The 16,978-nt window shown below is 49.6% G+C and overlaps 2 protein-coding genes across 6 annotated transcripts in view; one reads left to right on the top strand and one right to left on the bottom strand.

Annotated features, from left to right (window-relative positions):
• The window catches only part of NLRP7 (NLR family pyrin domain containing 7), a 39,068-nt gene extending 34,944 nt beyond the window's left edge, over nt 1–4,124 (bottom strand). The window contains exon 1 of the mRNA XM_077976025.1: nt 3,927–4,124. The gene's annotated coding sequence lies outside the window, so the exon portion shown is untranslated. The remainder of the gene's footprint in view (nt 1–3,926) is intronic.
• NLRP2 (NLR family pyrin domain containing 2) overlaps nt 4,112–16,978 on the top strand; it is a 31,837-nt gene continuing 18,970 nt past the window's right edge. For 2 of the 5 annotated variants that reach the window (XM_077976033.1, XM_077976032.1), the window contains exons 1-4: nt 4,112–4,336; nt 9,859–10,157; nt 13,946–13,990; nt 16,858–16,929. In XM_077976033.1, coding sequence (XP_077832159.1) covers nt 9,878–10,157; nt 13,946–13,990; nt 16,858–16,929 — 397 coding nt within the window. In that variant the 5' untranslated portion in view covers nt 4,112–4,336; nt 9,859–9,877. 5 annotated transcript variants of the gene reach the window in all.

Here is a 16,978-nt window from a genome sequence, read left to right on the forward strand (position 1 = left end):
TCTCCAAACGCCTTTGCAGGCTCCATCTACCCGAACCAAACTCATTTATTCCAACAGAAGTCTGGGGTTTGTTTTGTTTTGTTTTGAGACCTTGTCTCCCTCTATTGCCCAGGCTGGAGTGCAGTGGCGAGATCTCGGCTTATTGTGACCTCCCCTTCCTGGGTTCAAGCAATTCTCCTCCCTCAGCCTCCTGAATAGCTGGGATTACAGGCACCTGCTGCCACACCCAGCTAACTTTTGTATTTTTAGTACAGACGGGATTTCACCATGTTGACCAGGCTGGTCTCGAGCTCCTGACCTCAAGTGATCCACCCACCTCGGCCTCCCAAAGTGCTGGGATTACAGCCATGAGCCACCACGCTCAGCCAGAAGCCTGTTTAAATCCATCCTTCTCCCTAGCCACCCATGAGTTATGTGATCTTGGGGTTGCTACTTACCATTTCAGTCTCAATTTCCTCAATAGAACATAATTTAGCAAGAATTACAAAAGATAATTTCTTAGTCCCATGTGTTTGAGTCTTAAAAAAAATTCTATATAATTCATAGGTCAAAGAAGAAATAACAAAGGGTATTTTTTAAAATGTTAGAACTGAGTGGTGGTGAAATAGCTGTTGAAATGTGTGTTGCACTGATAGAAACTTATAAATGTAAATATTTATATTAAAATATAAAAAATGGGCCAGGCATAGTGGTTCACACCTATAATCTCAGTACTTTGGGAGGTCAAGGCGGGAGGGCCATGGAGCCCAGGAGTTCAAGACCAGCCTGGTGTACAAAGGGAGACCCAGTCTCTATTTAAAAAAGAGGGGGAGGGGGCCGGGCACGGTGTCTCACGCCTGTAATTCCATCACTTTGGGACGCCCAGGTGGGTAGATCATCTGAGGTCAGGAGTCCGAGACCAGCCTGGCCAAGGTGGTGAAACACTGTCTCTACTAAAAGTACAAAATTAGCTTGGTATGGTGGCGGGAACCTGTAATCCCACCTGCTTGGAAGGCTAGGGCGGGAGAATCACTTGAACCTGGGAGGCAGAGGTTGCAGTGAGCCAAGATCATGCCACTGCACTCCAGCCTGTGCAACAACAGCGAGACTCTGTCTCAAAATAAATAAATAAAAGAAAATACATTTTTTTTTAAAAAAGGCACTGTGACTGGGCATGGTGGTTCACACCTGTAATCCCAGCACTTTGGGAAGCCAAGGCAGGTGGATCTGAGATCAGGAGTTCAAGAAGAGCCTGGCCAACATGGTGAAATACTATCTCTGCTAAAAATTAGCCTGGCATGGTGGCAGGCGCCTATAATCCCAGCTACCCAGGAGGCTGAGGCAGGAGAATTGCTTGAACCCAGGAGGCAGAGATTGCAGTGAGCCGAGATCGCGCCACTGCACTCCAGCCTGGGCAACAGAGCTTGACTCTGTCTCAAAAAGGAAAAAAAAAAAAGGTATCTCCAAATTATGGTACGGTGTCCATATTAAGAAAGTAGAAAAAGGTGGGGGGAAGTGGCTCATGCCTGTAATCCCAGCACTTTGGGAGGCTAAGGCAGGTGGATCACCTGAGGTCAGGAGTTCAAGAACAGCCTGGCCAACACGGTATGGTGAAACCCCGTCTCTAATAAAAATACAAAATTTGCCGGCTGTGGTGGTGTCTGCCTGTAATCCCAGCTACACAGGAGTCTGAGGCAGGAGAATCACAAGAACCTGGCAGGCAGAGGTTGCAGTGAGCCGAGATCACACCATTGCACTCCAGCCTGGGTGACAAGAGCGAAACTCCATCTCAAAAAAAAAAAAAAAGAAAAATAATTCACTGAAATGTGGTCTGAAAACTGCTCCTGGCACATTTTCATTCATCCTTCCTATTCCCTCCATCCCTCACTTTTTTTTTTTTTTTTTTTTTTTTGAGACAGAGTTTTGCTCTTGTTGTCCAGGCTGGAATGCAATGGCGCAATCTCAGCTCACGGCAACCTCTGCCTCCCAGGTTCAAGCAATTTTCCTGCCTCAGCCTCCAGAATAGCTGGAATTACAGGCACCTGCCACCACGCCCAGCTAATGTTTTGTGTATTTTTAGTACACACGGGGTTTCACCATGTTGGTCAGGCTGGTCTCAAACTGCCCGACCTCAGGTGATCCACCTGCCTCGGCTTCCCAATGTGCTGGGATTACAGGAGTGAACCACCACACCTGGCCCCTCACTTCCTTATTCTTCCTAGGATTGGCAACTGAGCGCAGCAGTGAAGAGCTGGGCTTCCAGAAGCTGACAGCTGTTCGTGACCTTCAAGATCTCAGGCAGGTTTTCTAAATATACCTTGCCTTCATTTTCTCAAAGAATGTGAAAAATGGGTAAGGTCATGGCAATCACTACTGTGTAGCAAAGTTTAGAGAACCTAATAAGTAAACACAGGGTCAAGCATGGTGGTTCACGCTGGAAATCCCAGCACTTCGGGAGGCCGTGGTAGGAAGATTGCTTAAGCCCATGGGGTTGAGACCAGCCTGGGCAACATAGTGAGACCCCCGTCTCTACAAAAAATACAAAAATCTAGTAAGACATGATGCCGTATGCCTGTAGCCTTCAGTGAGCTATGATTGTGCCACTGCACACCAGCCTAGGTGACAGTGAGACCCTATCTCAAAAAGAAAAAAACAAAAAGGAAAGAAATATAGATGTACATATACATATATTGGTTCTAAAACATGGAAAAGGCCGGGCACGGTGGCTCCTGCCTGCAATCCAAACACTTCGGGAGGCCGAGGCGGGCAGATCACTAGGTCAGGAGTTTGAGACCAGCCTGGCCAACATAGTGAAACCTCGTCTCTACTAAAAATACAAAAAAATAAAAATAAAAAGGCTAGGCACAGTGGCTCATGCCTGTAATCCTAGCACTTTGGGAGGCCGAGGTGGGTAGATTACCTGAGGTTGGGAGTTCAAGACCAACCTGGCCAAACATGGTCAAACCCCATCTCTACTAAAAATACAAAAATTAGCCGGGTGCAGTGGCACACGCCTGTAATCCCAGCTACTCAGGAGGCTGAGGCAGGAGAATCGCTTGAACTCTAGAGGAGGAGGTTGCAGTGAGCCGAGATGGTGCCACTGCACTCCAGCCCAGGCGACAGTGAGACTCTGTCTCCAAAAAAAAAAAAAAAGCAAAACAAAAAAAAACATGAAAAAAAGCAATAAAACTCAACTTTTTAGTCTTATTTATATGTTTACAAAATTAATACTGCCAGCCAGGCACGGTGGGTCACACCTGTAATCCCAGCACTTTAAGAGGCTGAGACTGGTGGATCACCTGAGGTCAGGAGTTTGAGATCAGCCTGGGCAGCATGGCAAAACTCCGTCTCTACTAAAAAAAAATTCGGCCCGGCACGGTGGCTCAGGCCTGTAATCCCAGCACTTTGGGAGGCCGAGGCAGGTGGGTCACGAGGTCAGGAGATGGAGACCATCCTGGCTAACACGGTGAAACCCCGTCTCTACAAAAAATACAAAAAAAAAAAAAAAAAAATTAGCCGGGTGTGGTGGGGGCGCCTGTGGTCCCAGCTACTCGGGAGGCTGAGGCAGGAGAATGGCGGGAACCCGGGAGGCGGAGCTTGCAGTGAGCCGAGATCGCGCCATTGCACTCCAGCCTGGGTGACAGAGGGAGACTCCGTTTAAAAAAAAAAAAAAAAAATTGAAAAATTAGCCAGGCGTTGCGGCGCATGCCTGTAATCCCAGCTACTCGGGTGGCTGAGGCAGGAGAATCGCTCGAACCCGGGAGGCGGAGGCTGCAAGGAGCCGAGATCACGCCATTGCACTCCAGCCTGGGCAACTAAACAAGACTCCATTAAAAATAATAATACTGTGAGTGTAAAACCGATGAACTTGGTGCTTTTCATGTGTCTCGTAGTTGACGTGTCATTGATAGTTCACTTGAAATGCGGTTGGATTTTTATTAATATACTTGGGGTGGTGGGAGAAGGTAGCCAGTCACAGCTGAGGCTTCTAAGCGGTGATCCTCAGCGGCAATCACAATTATCTGGGACTCTTTAAAGAACTCCAGGGTCTGGGCAGCCGCAGTTTAACTCATCAACCAGCATCTCTGGGCGTTCGTGCTTTGAAATGAGGCCCCAGATGGGTAAGTTTAACAGGCAGCCTAGATTGAGAACCACAGGTGCAGAACCGGAAGCTCAGGTCAGGCATTGACCCCCGCCCCCCGACCTTTCAGTAATTCCGGCGGATACAGGAAGTGCTCAGCAGGGTTTACGCCCCGAGGGCCAATCACAGGGCTGCGGCCGAGAGGAGCCTTTTTATTAGCGCTTTCTCAGCCTCCATCCCTCAGTGCCGCCGGGGAGTGGTGCCAGGTGTTACGAGGTGAGTATCTCTCCGGCAACTCTGCAACTTCATTTCTTTCTTTCTCCATTCCACAGTTCGTAAAATGTCTCCTCTTTTTTTTTTTTTTTAAATTGAGACAGAGTCTTGCTGTGTCGCCCAGGCTGGGGTGTAGTGGGGAGATCTCGGCTCACTGCAAACTCCGCCTCCCGGGTTCCCGCCATTCTCCTGCCTCAGCCTCCCGAGTAGCTGGGACTACAGGCGCCGCCACCACGCCCGGCTAATTTTTTGCATTTTTTGGTAGAGACTGGGTTTCACCGTGTTAGCCAGGATAGTCTCGATCTCCTGACCTTGTGAGCCACCCGCCTCGACCTCCCAAAGTGCTGGGATTTCAGGCGTGAGCCACTGCGCCCGGTCTTCTTTTTTTTTTTTTTTTTTTTCTTGGCGGGGAGACGGTCTTGCCCTGTCGGCCAGACTGGAGCGCAGTGGTGCAATCAGGTTCAAGCTTGAACACTTCCCAGGTTCAAGCGATTTTTTCATGCCTTAACCTCCTGAATAGCTGGGACTACAGGCGTGAGCCACCATGCTTGGAAAACATTGAATAGCTTTTCTTTTCTTGCTGGAACCTGGAGTTGTCTTTTTTCGTTTTTTGTTTGTTTGTTTTCTTTTTTGAGGGTCTTACTCTGTTACCTAGGCTGGAGCATTGTGGCAGGATCTCAGCTCACTGAAGCCTTGACCTCTTGGGCGCAAGCAATCCTCGCACCTGAGCCTCTGAAGTAGCTGGGACCGTGGGAGGGTGCCACCACATCTGTTATGGCTAAATAATATTATCACTATTTGTAGAGACTCACTAGATGTAGGGTGTTAGTATGTTGCCCAAGCTGGTCTCTAACTTCCGGGCTCCAGAGATCTTACTGCCTCAGACTCCCAAAGTGCTGGAATTACAGGCAAGAGCCACCGTCCCAGGCCTAAATCTTCTGTTAGAAGTTCAGTGGTTCTGCCGGTCTCAGTGGCTCACACCTGTAATACCAGCGCTTTGGGAGGGCAAGGCGGGCAGATCACCTGAGGTGATGACCAACATGTAGAAACCCCGTCTCCACTAAAAGTATAAAATGAGGTGGGCATGGTGGAGCATGCCTGTAATCCCAGCTACTTGGGGGGCTTATAGCAGGACCAGCCACAGACCAAACCTCTCAGACACCGAGTTGTAGCAGGAAGGGATTTACTCAGCTGGGAGCATCGGCCAGCTACTGCCTTAAAATCCGAGCTCTCCAAGTGCACAATTTCTGTCCCTTTTAAGGGCTCACAACACTAAAGATTTCATATGAAAGGGTTGTGATTAAGCAATCTAGGGGATACGGGACGGGGGTTTCATGCACTGGTAGTCAGAAACAACAGGGCAGGGAGTATCACAATGTTCTTCCCTACAACGTCCGGAACATGGGTTTCTAAGTCATGAGTTGATTTTTAACTACTTACTGGGTTTAGGCCAGGCAAACCCAGGCCTGGTTCTGGGCTTGGTGCCGGGCTGCCTGTCTTTGGTTTTACCTCCCGGTTTTTTTTCTTGAAACAAGTACTGAGTATAAAACAATATGAGAGGGTCTCTCTTTCCTCAGGCTGAGGCAGGAGAATCCCTTGAACCCGGGAGGCGGAGGTTGCGGGGATCCGAGGTCGTGCCACTGCACTCCAGCCTGGGCAGCAAGAGAGAAACTCTCTCAAAAAAAAAAAAATGCAGTAGTTCTGACTTGGGAAAGAGTAGCAGATGCTTAGATCTAGAGTGTCTCTAGTTTACATTGGTTCATAAGAGGATAAGTTTGTGTGCTTTTATTTCTGTTCTCTTGGGGGATTTAGAATAGAGCTCAAAAAACAAAAATGGAACAGGTCAGATGCTGTGGTTGCTGTGTGTGGAGTCCTGGGCGGTGCTGAGGTTGTGTCTAATGAGTCCTCTTAACAGAAGGTATTGTCTTTTATTCATTGAGGTGGTGGAGCCTCTTATCCTCATTCTATTCCAGCTTCTGGACCTGAGTCTTATGCAAATACCTATGCTAGTTGTTATTCACATATAGAGAGGTGTTACACCCTTTCTGTAAAGTTTTTGTTGCTACTACTATATATATATAATTTTGTTGTTGTTGAGACAAAGTAGCTCTGTTTCCCAGGCTGGAGCGCAATGGCGCTACCTCAGCTCACTGCAACCTCCACCTCCCAGGTTCAAGCAATTCTCGTACCTCCTAAGTAGCTGGGCCTACAGCCGCCTGTCACCATGTCCAGCTAGTTTTCGTATTTTTAGTCGATAGAGGGTTTCACTATGTTGGCCAGGCTGGTCTCAAGCTCCAGACCTCAGGTGATCCTCCCGCTTCGGCCTCCCTAAGTGCTGGTATTACAGGTGTGAGCCACCCCAGCTTCCCAAAGTGCGGGGATTACAAGCGTCAGCCACCACCCCCAGTGTTGTGTTTTTGTTTTACCAGGCTAGAGTGCAGTGGTGCGATCACAGCTCACTGCAGCCTTAACTTCCCTAGCTCAGGTGATCCTCCCACCTCAGTGTCCTGAGTAGCTGGGACTACAGGTGCATGCCACTATGCCCAGCGCTTTTTTGTTTGTTTGTTTGCTTTTTTTGTAGAGACAGAGTTTTGCCATGTTGGCCAGGCTGGTCTGAAACTCCAAGCAATCCTCCCGCCTTGGCTTCCCAAAGTGCTGGGGTTACAGGTGTGAGCCACGGTCCCCAGCCAGCTTCAGTAAAGTAAAAGCCACACACCTGTGTCCTGAGACCAGGCTCCACCTCTAACTCATCTTCAAGCCTTTTTTTTTTTTTTTTGAGACAGTTTCACTCTTGTTGCCCCAGGCTGGAGTTCAATGGCTCACCACACCCTCGGCCTCCCACTCCTGGGTTCTAGCGATTCTCCTGCCTCAGCCTCCCAAGTAGCCAGGACTACAGGCATGTGTCACCACGCCCGACTAATTTTTGTACTTTTAGTAGAGACGGGGTTTCATCATATTGGCCAGGCTGGTCTCTGTCATGCGCGTCCATGTGAAGAGACCACCAGACAGGCTTTGTGTGAGCAATAAAGCTTTTTAATCACCTGGGTGCAGGCGGGCTGAGTCCGAAAAGTGTGTCAGTGAAGGGAGATAGGGGTGGGGCCGTTTTATAGGATCTGGGTGGGTAAAGGGAAATTACAGTCAAAGGCGGGTTCTCTGGCGGGCAGGAGTGGGGGTCACAAGGTGCTCAGTGGGGGAGCTTTTTGAGCCAGGATGAGCCAGGAGAAGGAATTTCACGAGGTAATGTCATCATTTAAGGCAAGGACCGGCCATTTTAACTTCTTTTGTGGTGGAATGTCATCAGTTAAGGCAAGGACCGACTATTTGCACTTTTGTGGTGGAATGTTATCAGTTAAGACAAGGACTGGCCATTTTAACTTCTTTTGTGGTGGAATGTCCTCAGCTAAGGCAAGGACTGGCTATTTGCACTTCTTTTGTTGTGGAATGTCATCAGTTAAGGCAGGGACAGAGCATTTTCACTTTAGTGATTGTTCAGTTACTTCAGGCCATCCAGGTGGGCGTATATATGTGCAAGTCACAGGGGATGTGATGGCTCGGCTTGGACTCAGAGGCCTGACAGTCTCGAGCTCCTGACCTCTGGCAATCTACCCACCTCAGCCTCCCAAAGTGCTGGGATTACAGGCATGAGCCACCCGGCCCAGCCTCAAGCCTGTTTTAATTAAACTTGCCATTTTACTTCCATTTAAGTAACCTCCATTCACTAGCTCTTTGTTTTCCATTTATTCTGTGTGAATCCAACCCACCTGGGGAGTGGCCAGAGCCAAAAAGAGTGGTTAGATAATAAACAGTGTTGGCCAGATGCGGTGGCTCATGCCTGTGATCCCAACACCTTGCAGGGCTGAGGTGGTTCAGATCTCTTGAGGTCAGGAGTTCGAGACCAGCCTGGCCAACATGGCAAAACCCCATCTCTACTAAAATTACAGAAATTAGCCTAGCGTGGTGGCCGATACCTGCAATCCTAGCTACTCAAGAGGCTGAGGCAGGAGGGTCGCTTGAACCTGGGACGCGGAGGTTACAGAGAACCGAGATTGCACTATTATACTCGAGCCTGGGGAGTTTTTTGAACTCTGTCTCAAAAAAGCAAACCCTAGCACACCAGCACAGTGAATTGCTGAGGCCTCTCTGCCCCAGCTTCGCTGCCCCACCCTAGCCTGAGGCCACTGCTCCTCAAATGCTTGACAAACCATTGTCTTTGCCACTGCAAGACCAGAGGGCGAAGCGAAGTCCTGGATCACTCCTGAGAGGTCTCCATGTGTGTGCATTTTCTTTTTTTTTTTTTTTTGAGATGAAGTCTCACTCTGTCGCCCAGGCTGGAGTGCAGTGGCGCCATCTCAGCTCACTGCAAGCTCTGCCTCCCGGGTAGCTGGGCCTACAGGTGCCCACCACCACACTCGGCTAATTTTTTGTATTTTTAGTAGAGACGGGGTTTCACTGTTTTAGCCAGGATGGTCTTGATCTCCTAACCTCATGATCCACCTGCCTCAGCTCCCAAAGTGCTGGGATTACAGGCGTGAGCCACCGTGCCTGGCTGTGTGTTTGCATTTTCACATTCACCCCAGTTTTCATGAAGTGTCTTATCTCCTGGGTGATCCACATAGCTTTCCACTTCCTCATCCGATCTGTGCTTGTCCTTTCATTGTTGTGTTACTACTTTGTTGTAATGAGAGAGTGTTTTTACTTCATAGGCTAACTTTTAGAGCCTGAGCAGTCCCTCAGGGAAAACCCTAACAGTAGCTGGTTATTTTGCAATGAAAATAACTAGCTGGGCATCGAGGTGGGTGAATTAGGAGGTCAGGAGTTCGAGACCAACCTGGCCAACTTGGTGAAACCCCATCTCTACTAAAAATACAAAAATTAGCTGGGCATAGTGGTGAACACCTGTAATCCCAGCTGCACGGGTGGCTGAGGCAGGAGAATTGCTTGAATCCGGGAGGTGGAGGTTGCAGCGAGCTGAGATTATAGCAGTGCACTTCAGCCAGGGTGACAGTGACACTCCGTCTCAAAAAAAATAAATAAAGTAGCTGAGTGTGGTGGTGGGTGCCCATAATCCCAGCTACTCGGAAGACTGAGGCAGGAGAATTGTTTGAACCTGGGAGGCGGAGGTTGCAATGAGCTGAGATCATACCACTGTACTCCAGCCTGGGCAGCAGAGTGAAACTATCTCAAAAATAAGTAAATAAAAGTAAAACGAGATGAGGTTTCACTCTGTTGCCCAGATGGGAGTGCAGTGGCACCATCAAGCCTCACTGCAGTTTCAATCTCCCAGGCTCAAGCGATCCTCCCACCTCGGCCTCCTGAGCTGCTGGGACTACAGGCATGCACCACCACCCACTGCTAACTTATTTTTTGTGGAGATGGGGGTCTCACTGTGTTGCCCAGGCTGGGAGTTTGTTCTTGAAGAAGCAGGGTAATGTGAGAGTTCCCTTGTTCATGGCACCGAGGGGACTGGCACTGAGACAGGAGTGCTGATCACCATCCCTCTCCATTCCTCCCTTAATTCTCCTCAGAACTCCCACGTGGGACAAGATGGTGTCTTCGACCCAGGTGAACTTCAACCTGCAGGCTCTCCTGGAGCAGCTCAGCCAGGATGAGCTGAGCAAGTTCAAGTCTCTGCTCAGGACAGTCTCCCTGGGAAATGAGGTCCAGAAGATCCCCCAGAAGGAGGTAGACGAGGCGGATGGGAAGCAACTGGCGGAAATCCTCATCAGCCACTGTCACAGCTACTGGACGGAGTTGGCGACCATCCAGGTCTTTGAAAAGATGCATCGAGTGGATCTGTCTGAGAGAGCAAAGGACGAACTCAGAGGTGAGCAGAAATCGGTGCGCACTGTGTCCTAGGAGGAAGCAGGCGACCTCTCCAGGACTTTCAGAAGGCCAGTACTTTCAGAAGGTGTAATCCCTTTCAGGGATCGTACCGTTGGCCTGACATATCTGTGGATTTAACCAATCCCAGATCAAAAATAATGGGGGCAAAGACAATTAAAAATTACAATAAGATGCACATGAACTGTGGTTATTTCTCTCTTGAGAGAGGATCTCGCTCTGTCACCCAGGCTGGGGTGCAGTGGCATGATCTCGGCTCACTGCAGCCTCCGCCTCCTGGGTTCAAGTGATTCTCCTGCCTCAGCCTCCCGAGTAGCCAGAATTACAAGCACGTCCCACCATGCCTGGCTGATTTTATTTGTGTTTTAAATACAGATGGGGTTTCACCATGTTAGCCAGGATAGTCTCTGTCCTGACCTCGTGATCTGCCTACTTTGGCCTCCCAAAATGTTGAGATTACAGGCGTGAGCCACTGCACCCAGCCAGCTAGTGCATTTAAAACAACTCTACTTTTTTTTTTTTTTTTTTTTTTTGAGACGGAGTCTTGCTCTGTCGCCCAGGCTGGAGTACAGTGGCCGGATCTCAGCTCACTGCAAGCTCCGCCTCCCGGGTTCCCGCCATTCTCCTGCCTCAGCCTCCCGAGTAGCTGGGACTACAGGCGCCGCCACCGCGCCCGGCTAGTTTTTTGTATTTCTTAGTAGAGACGGGGTTTCACCGTGTTAGCCAGGATGGTCTCGATCTCCTGACCTCGTGATCCGCCCGTCTCGGCCTCCCAAAGTGCTGGGATTACAGGCTTGAGCCACCGCGCCCGGCCAAAACAACTCTACTTTCTACCCCACAACTTTATTTTACACTTTTTGTTTGTTTGAGACGAGTCTCACTCTGTCGTGCAGGATGGAGTGCAGTGGCGCAATCTCAGTTCATCCGCCCCCCGGGTTCAAGCGATTCTCCTGCATCAGCCTCCTGAGTAGCTGGGATTATACAGGCACCTGCCACTGTCCCTGGCTAAATTTTGTATTTTAATAGAGACGGGATTTCACTATGTTGGACAGGCTGCTCTTGAACTCCTGATTGCGTGATCAAACCGCCTCAGTCTCCCAATGTGTTGGAATTACAGGCGTGAGCCGCCACCTGGCTATACTGTTTTTTGAAACGGGGTCTCGCCTTGTGGCTCAGGCTGGAGTACAGTGGGGCAATCATAGCTCATTGCAGCCTCGACCTCCCAGACTCGAGCAATCCTGCCACTATAGCCTCCCACCACACCTCGCTGATCTTTGGTATTTTTTTGTAGAGACAGGGTTTCACCATGTTGCCGAGGCTGGTCTGAAACTCCTGTGGGCTCAGCTGATCCTCCTGACTTGGCTTCCCAAAGTCCTGGGATCAGAAACATGAGCCACAGTGCCTGGCCAGTGCAGCCTTATTTACAGTTACCAAGATACAAAGTCAGTCTAAGTGACCATCACTGGATAAATGGAAAATGTGGTGCCCGTTGGGTACACTGCCTACTGCCTGGGTTACGAGATTATTGGGACCCCAAGCCTCAAAAAGGAAACATGGTAGGCTGGGCACGGTGGCTCACGCCTGTAATCCCATCACTTTAGGAGACCAAGGCGGGTGGATCACTTGAGGCCAGGAGTTTGAGAGCAGCCTGGCCAACGTGGGGAAACCCTGTCTCTACTAAAAATACAAAAAAATTAGCCAGGCATGGTGGTGGGTGCCTGTAGTCCCAGCTACTTGGGAAGCTGAGGCAAGAGGATCGCTGGAACCAGGGAGTTGGAGGTTGCAGTGAGCTGAGATTGTACCATTTCACTCCAGCCTGGGTGACGGAGCAAGACTCCCTCTCAAAAAAAAAAATTGGTATTAATTACACAATGGAATACTCTTCAACCTTAAGGAAATCCTGTCTTCTGTAAAAATTGCCAGTTTTATTTCAGTTGGAGATCACTTCTTAGCATATTTCCTATCTTTAATGGATGGGTGAGGGTTTTTGGTTTTGTTTTTTTTTTTTTTTGAGACGGAGTCTCCGCTCTGTCGCCCAGGCTGGAGGGCAGTGTGGAGATATCAGCTCACTGCAAGCTCCGCCACCCGGGTTTACACCCTTCTCCTGCCTCAGCCTCCGAGTAGCTGGGATTACAGGCGCCCGCCACCTCGCCCGGCTAGTTTTTTGTATTTTTTAGTAGAGACGGGGTTTCACCGTGTTAGCCAGGATGGTCTCGGTCTCCTGACCTTGTGATCCACCCGTCTCGGCCTCCCAAAGTGCTGGGATTACAGGCTTGTAACCGGGCCACCGGGCCCGGCCCTTTTTTTCCTTTTTTTTTTTTTTTTTTTTGAGACGAAGTTTCACTCGTCACCCAGGCTAGAGTAGAATGTCACGGTCTCGGCTCACTGCAACCTCCGCCTCCCGGGAAGGAGTGGTTCTCCTGCCTCAGCCTCCCAAGCAGCTGGGATTACAGGCGCCTACCACCATGCTCGCTAATTTTTGTATTTTAGTAGAGATGGGGCTTCACCATGTGGGCCAGACTGATCTCAAACTCCCGATCTCAGGTGATCTGCCCACCTCGATCTGCCCACCTCGGCCTCCCAGTGTTGGGATTACAGGCGTGAGCAACCATGCCCAGCCAAGGGTTTTTACCTCTAGCTGGCCTCCGGATGTTACAAGTTTGAAAATAGAAGGAGGAAACCCAGAGAGTTGTAAACTTACGAGGGTCTGGGCTCTGAAAAAGATGCAGAGTTTCTTTCTGTGCCGATCGCGCTCACACAAACATGGTGAATGTTCCTAAAACCCACCGGACTTTCTGTAAGAGGTGTGGCAAGCACCATCCCCACAGAGTGACACAGGGCAAGGCTTTTGGTGTGCCCAGGGGAAGCAGTGTTACGCCAGGAAGCAGAGTGACCACGGTGGGCAGACTAAGCCAATCTTCTGGAAAAAGGCTAAAACTACAAAGAAGATTGTGCTAAGGCTTGAGTGCGTTGATCCTATCTGCAGATCTAAGGATGCTGGCTAAAAGATATAAGCGGCCGGGAGCGGTGGCTCATGCCTGTAATCCCAGCATTTTGGGAGGCCAAGGTAGACGGATCATGATGTCAGGAGTTTGAGACCAGCCTGGCCAAAATGGTGAAACCCCATCTGTACTAAAAATATAAAACTTAGCCAGGCATGGTGGTGCGTGCCTGTAGTCCCAGCTACTCAGGAGGCTGAGGCAGCAGAATCACTTGAACCTGGGAGACGGAGGTTGCAGTGAGCCAAGATCTTGCCACTCCAGCCTGGGTGACAGAGTGAGACTATCTCAAAAAAAAAAAAAAAAAAGATGCAAGCATTTTGAACTGGGAGGATATAAAAGACCAAGTGATCCAGTTCTAAGTGTTGTCTTTTTTTTTTTTTTTTTTTTTTTTTTTTTTTTTTTGAGACGGAGTCTCGCTCTGTCGCCCAGGCTGGAGTGCAGTGGCCAGATCTCAGCTCACTGCAAGCTCCGCCTCCCGGGTTCCCGCCATTCTCCTGCCTCAGCCTCCCGAGTAGCTGGGACCACAGGCGCCCGCCACCTCGCCCGGCTAGTTTTTTGTGTTTTTAGTAGAGACGGGGTTTTGCCGTGTTAGCCAGGATGGTCTCGATCTCCTGACCTTGTGATCCGCCCGTCTCGGCCTCCCAAAGTGCTGGGATTACAGGCTTGAGCCACCGCGCCCAGCTCTAAGTGTTGTCTTTTATGAAGGTGATAAAATCTTGAGTTTATATTAAAATGCAAATCTCCCCCCCCCCCCGTTTTCCTTTTTCAGAAGCAGCTTTGAAATCATTTAATAAAAACAAGCCTTTATCATTAGGTAAGTTACTCATTTATGACTTTTATTCTTCATGTGAGATTTGAGGACTTGGGGCTTTGTTTTAAGAAGAGGCTGCTGACTACTAAGAATGTAAAGAAATGCCGGACTTCTCATCCCTGCTCCCAGGACGGAGCCGGTCACACAGGTGGGTAGCAGTAAGCCCTGGGAAGCTGAAACACGATAGCATTTGTTGGAAATCTATAAATACATACAAAGTGGGGAAGGGTAAGCTTGGCCTTTGAAAGTGGATAAGCTAGAGACTTCTTTTTTGAGATGGAGCCTTGCTCTGTCGCCTAGGCTGGAGTGCAGTGGCACAATCTCAGCTGACTGCAACCTCCGCCTCCCAGCTTCAAGCAATTCTCCTGCCTCAGCCTCTGGAGTAGCTGGGATTACAGGCACCCACCACCAGGCCTGGCTAGATTGTTGTGGTTTTTATAGAGATGTATAGAGATGGGGTTTCACTATGTTGGCCGGGCTCGTCTTGAACTCCTGACCTCAAGTGATCTGCCCACCTCAGCCTCCCAAAGTGCTGGAATTGTAGGTGTGAGTGAGTTACCACACCTGGCTTTTTTTTTTTTTTTTTTTTTGAAACGGGACTTCACTCTGTCACTTAGGCTGGAGTGCAGTGGTGCAATCATGGCTCACTGCAGCCCTGACCACCCAGGCTTAGGCAATCCTCCTGCCTCAGCCTCCTGAGTAGCTGGGACCACAGGCACTTGCCACCCCACCTGGCTAATTTTTTCACTTTTTGTAGAGACAAGGTCTTGCTATGTTGCCCAGGCTGGTCTCGAATTACTAAACTTAATCAGTCCTCCCACCTTATCCTCCCAAAGTGCTGGGGTACAGGTGTGAGCCATGACACCTGGCCCTTACCAGCTATTTATATCCTGAAGATTTTTTTTTTTTTTTGAGATGGGTTCTTGCTCTGTTGCCCTGGCTTGATTGCGGTGGCACAATCGTAGCTCATTGCAGCCTCAACCTTCCAGGCTCCAGAGATCCTTTTACCTCAGACTCCTGAGTAGCTGGAACTACAGGTGTGCCCTGCCACACCTGACTAATATTTGTATTTTTGGTGGGGACAGTTTCACTGTGTTGCCAGATACGGTGTCAAACTCCTGGTCTCAAGTGATCCTCCCACCTTGGCCTCCCAGAGTGCTGGGGTTACAGACATGATTCACCACACCTGGCCATGAAGACTTTTTATTTTATTATTATTATTTTTATTTTTATTTTTTTGACAAAGTCTTACTCTTTTGCCCAGGATGGAATGCAGTGGCATGATCTTGGCTCACTGTAACCTGACCTCCGCCTCCCAGGTTCAAGCGATTCTCTTGCCGCAGCCTCCAGAGTAGCTGGGGATTACAGGCACCCGCCACCACACCTAGCTAATTTCACCATGTTCGTCAGGCTGGTCTCGAACTCCTGACCTCGTGATCCACCTGCCTCAGCCTCCCAAAGTGCTGGGATTTTAGGTGTGAGCCACCGTGCCCAGCCTCATGAAGACCTTTTTTGAGACAGTCTTGCTCTGTCACCCAGGCTAGAGTACAGTGGTACAATCTCACTGCAGCCTCCGCCTCCCAGATTCAAGAGATTTCTCCTGCCTCAGTCTCCCTAGTAGCTGGGATTACAGGTGCCTACCACCACACCTGGCTAATTTTCGTATTTTCAGTAGAGACAGGGTTTCACCATGTTGGCCAGGCTGGTCTCGAACTCCTGAGCTCAAGTGATCTGTCTGCCTCAGCCTCACAACGTGCTGGGATTACAGGTGTGAGCCACCACGCCTGGTGGTGAAGACTCTAAAGGCTCTTCTCAGACCAGCCTTTGTCCTGAGGGTCACATGCCCGTGTCCAGCTGCCTCCCCAGCATCTTTTCAGGAGTTCCATGGACTCGCCCCTTCATTATCCAGGGTTAAGCTGCAGATATTAGGATTCCACCTTGTTCTTTTTTTTTTTTTTTTGAGATTGAGTCTCACTTGCTTTGTTGCCAGGCTGGAGCGCAGTGGCGCAATCGTGGCTCACTTCAGTCTCCGCCTCCTGGGTTCAAGCAATTCCCCTGCCTCAGCCTCCCAAGTACCTGGGACTACAGTTGGGCACCACCATGCCCGGCTAATTTTTTGTGTTTTAGTAGAGATGGGGCTTCACCCTGTTGGCCAGGATGGTCTCAATCTCCTGACTTAATGATCCACCTGCCTCGGCCTCCCAAAGTGTTGGGATTACAGGCGTGAGCCACCCCACCCGACTGATTCCACCTTGTACTTATATTCTTTCCCAGTTCATTTTAAATTTATCTACCTCATCAGAAACTAGGGAGTTAGGCCCCGCAGACAGATAACCTGAGGTTGGGAGCTTGAGACCAGCCTGACCAACATGGAGAAACCCTGTCTGTACTAAAAATACAAAATTAGCCGGACATGGTGGCCCATGACCGTCGTCCCAGCTACTCAGGAGGCTGAGGCAGGAGAATCACTTCAACCCAGGAGGCAGGTTGCAGTGAGCCGAGATCGCGCCACTGCACTCCAGCCTGGGCAACAGGAGCGAAACTCTGTCTCAAGAAAAATTAGGCAGTTAATCCTCAAAGCCTTTCCAGTGACCTTATGCGTGAGTACTGTGTGTGTGTCTGTGTGTCTGTTTTTCACGCCTTGAGTTCTGAACTTTTAGAATTCACACCAGAAAGGCACCTAAACCTGGGATCATGGCCTAATGTACTTGCACTTTTACATCCAGTACCTCGTCAACATACTTTTTAGTAATCTAGTAAATTACCTCATCTAGGCTTAACTATTGAGACTCAGTGGTCGCACTTGAGCCATCTTGGAGGCCCACTGCCAGCACAGCAACAGGCCAGTAATGCCCCCCCTTTTTCTTCAGGGATAACACGGAAAGAAAGACAACCTGTAGACGTGGAGGAAATGCTGGAGCGTTTCAAAGCAGGAACACTAGGTGGGTGACAGGACCTCCGATGCTGGAGTCAGCTGAGGGAAGCTGCCCC

This window comes from Macaca mulatta, chromosome 19, assembly GCF_049350105.2.
Source record: "Macaca mulatta isolate MMU2019108-1 chromosome 19, T2T-MMU8v2.0, whole genome shotgun sequence".
In the NCBI taxonomy this organism is placed as follows: Eukaryota; Metazoa; Chordata; class Mammalia; order Primates; family Cercopithecidae; genus Macaca; species Macaca mulatta.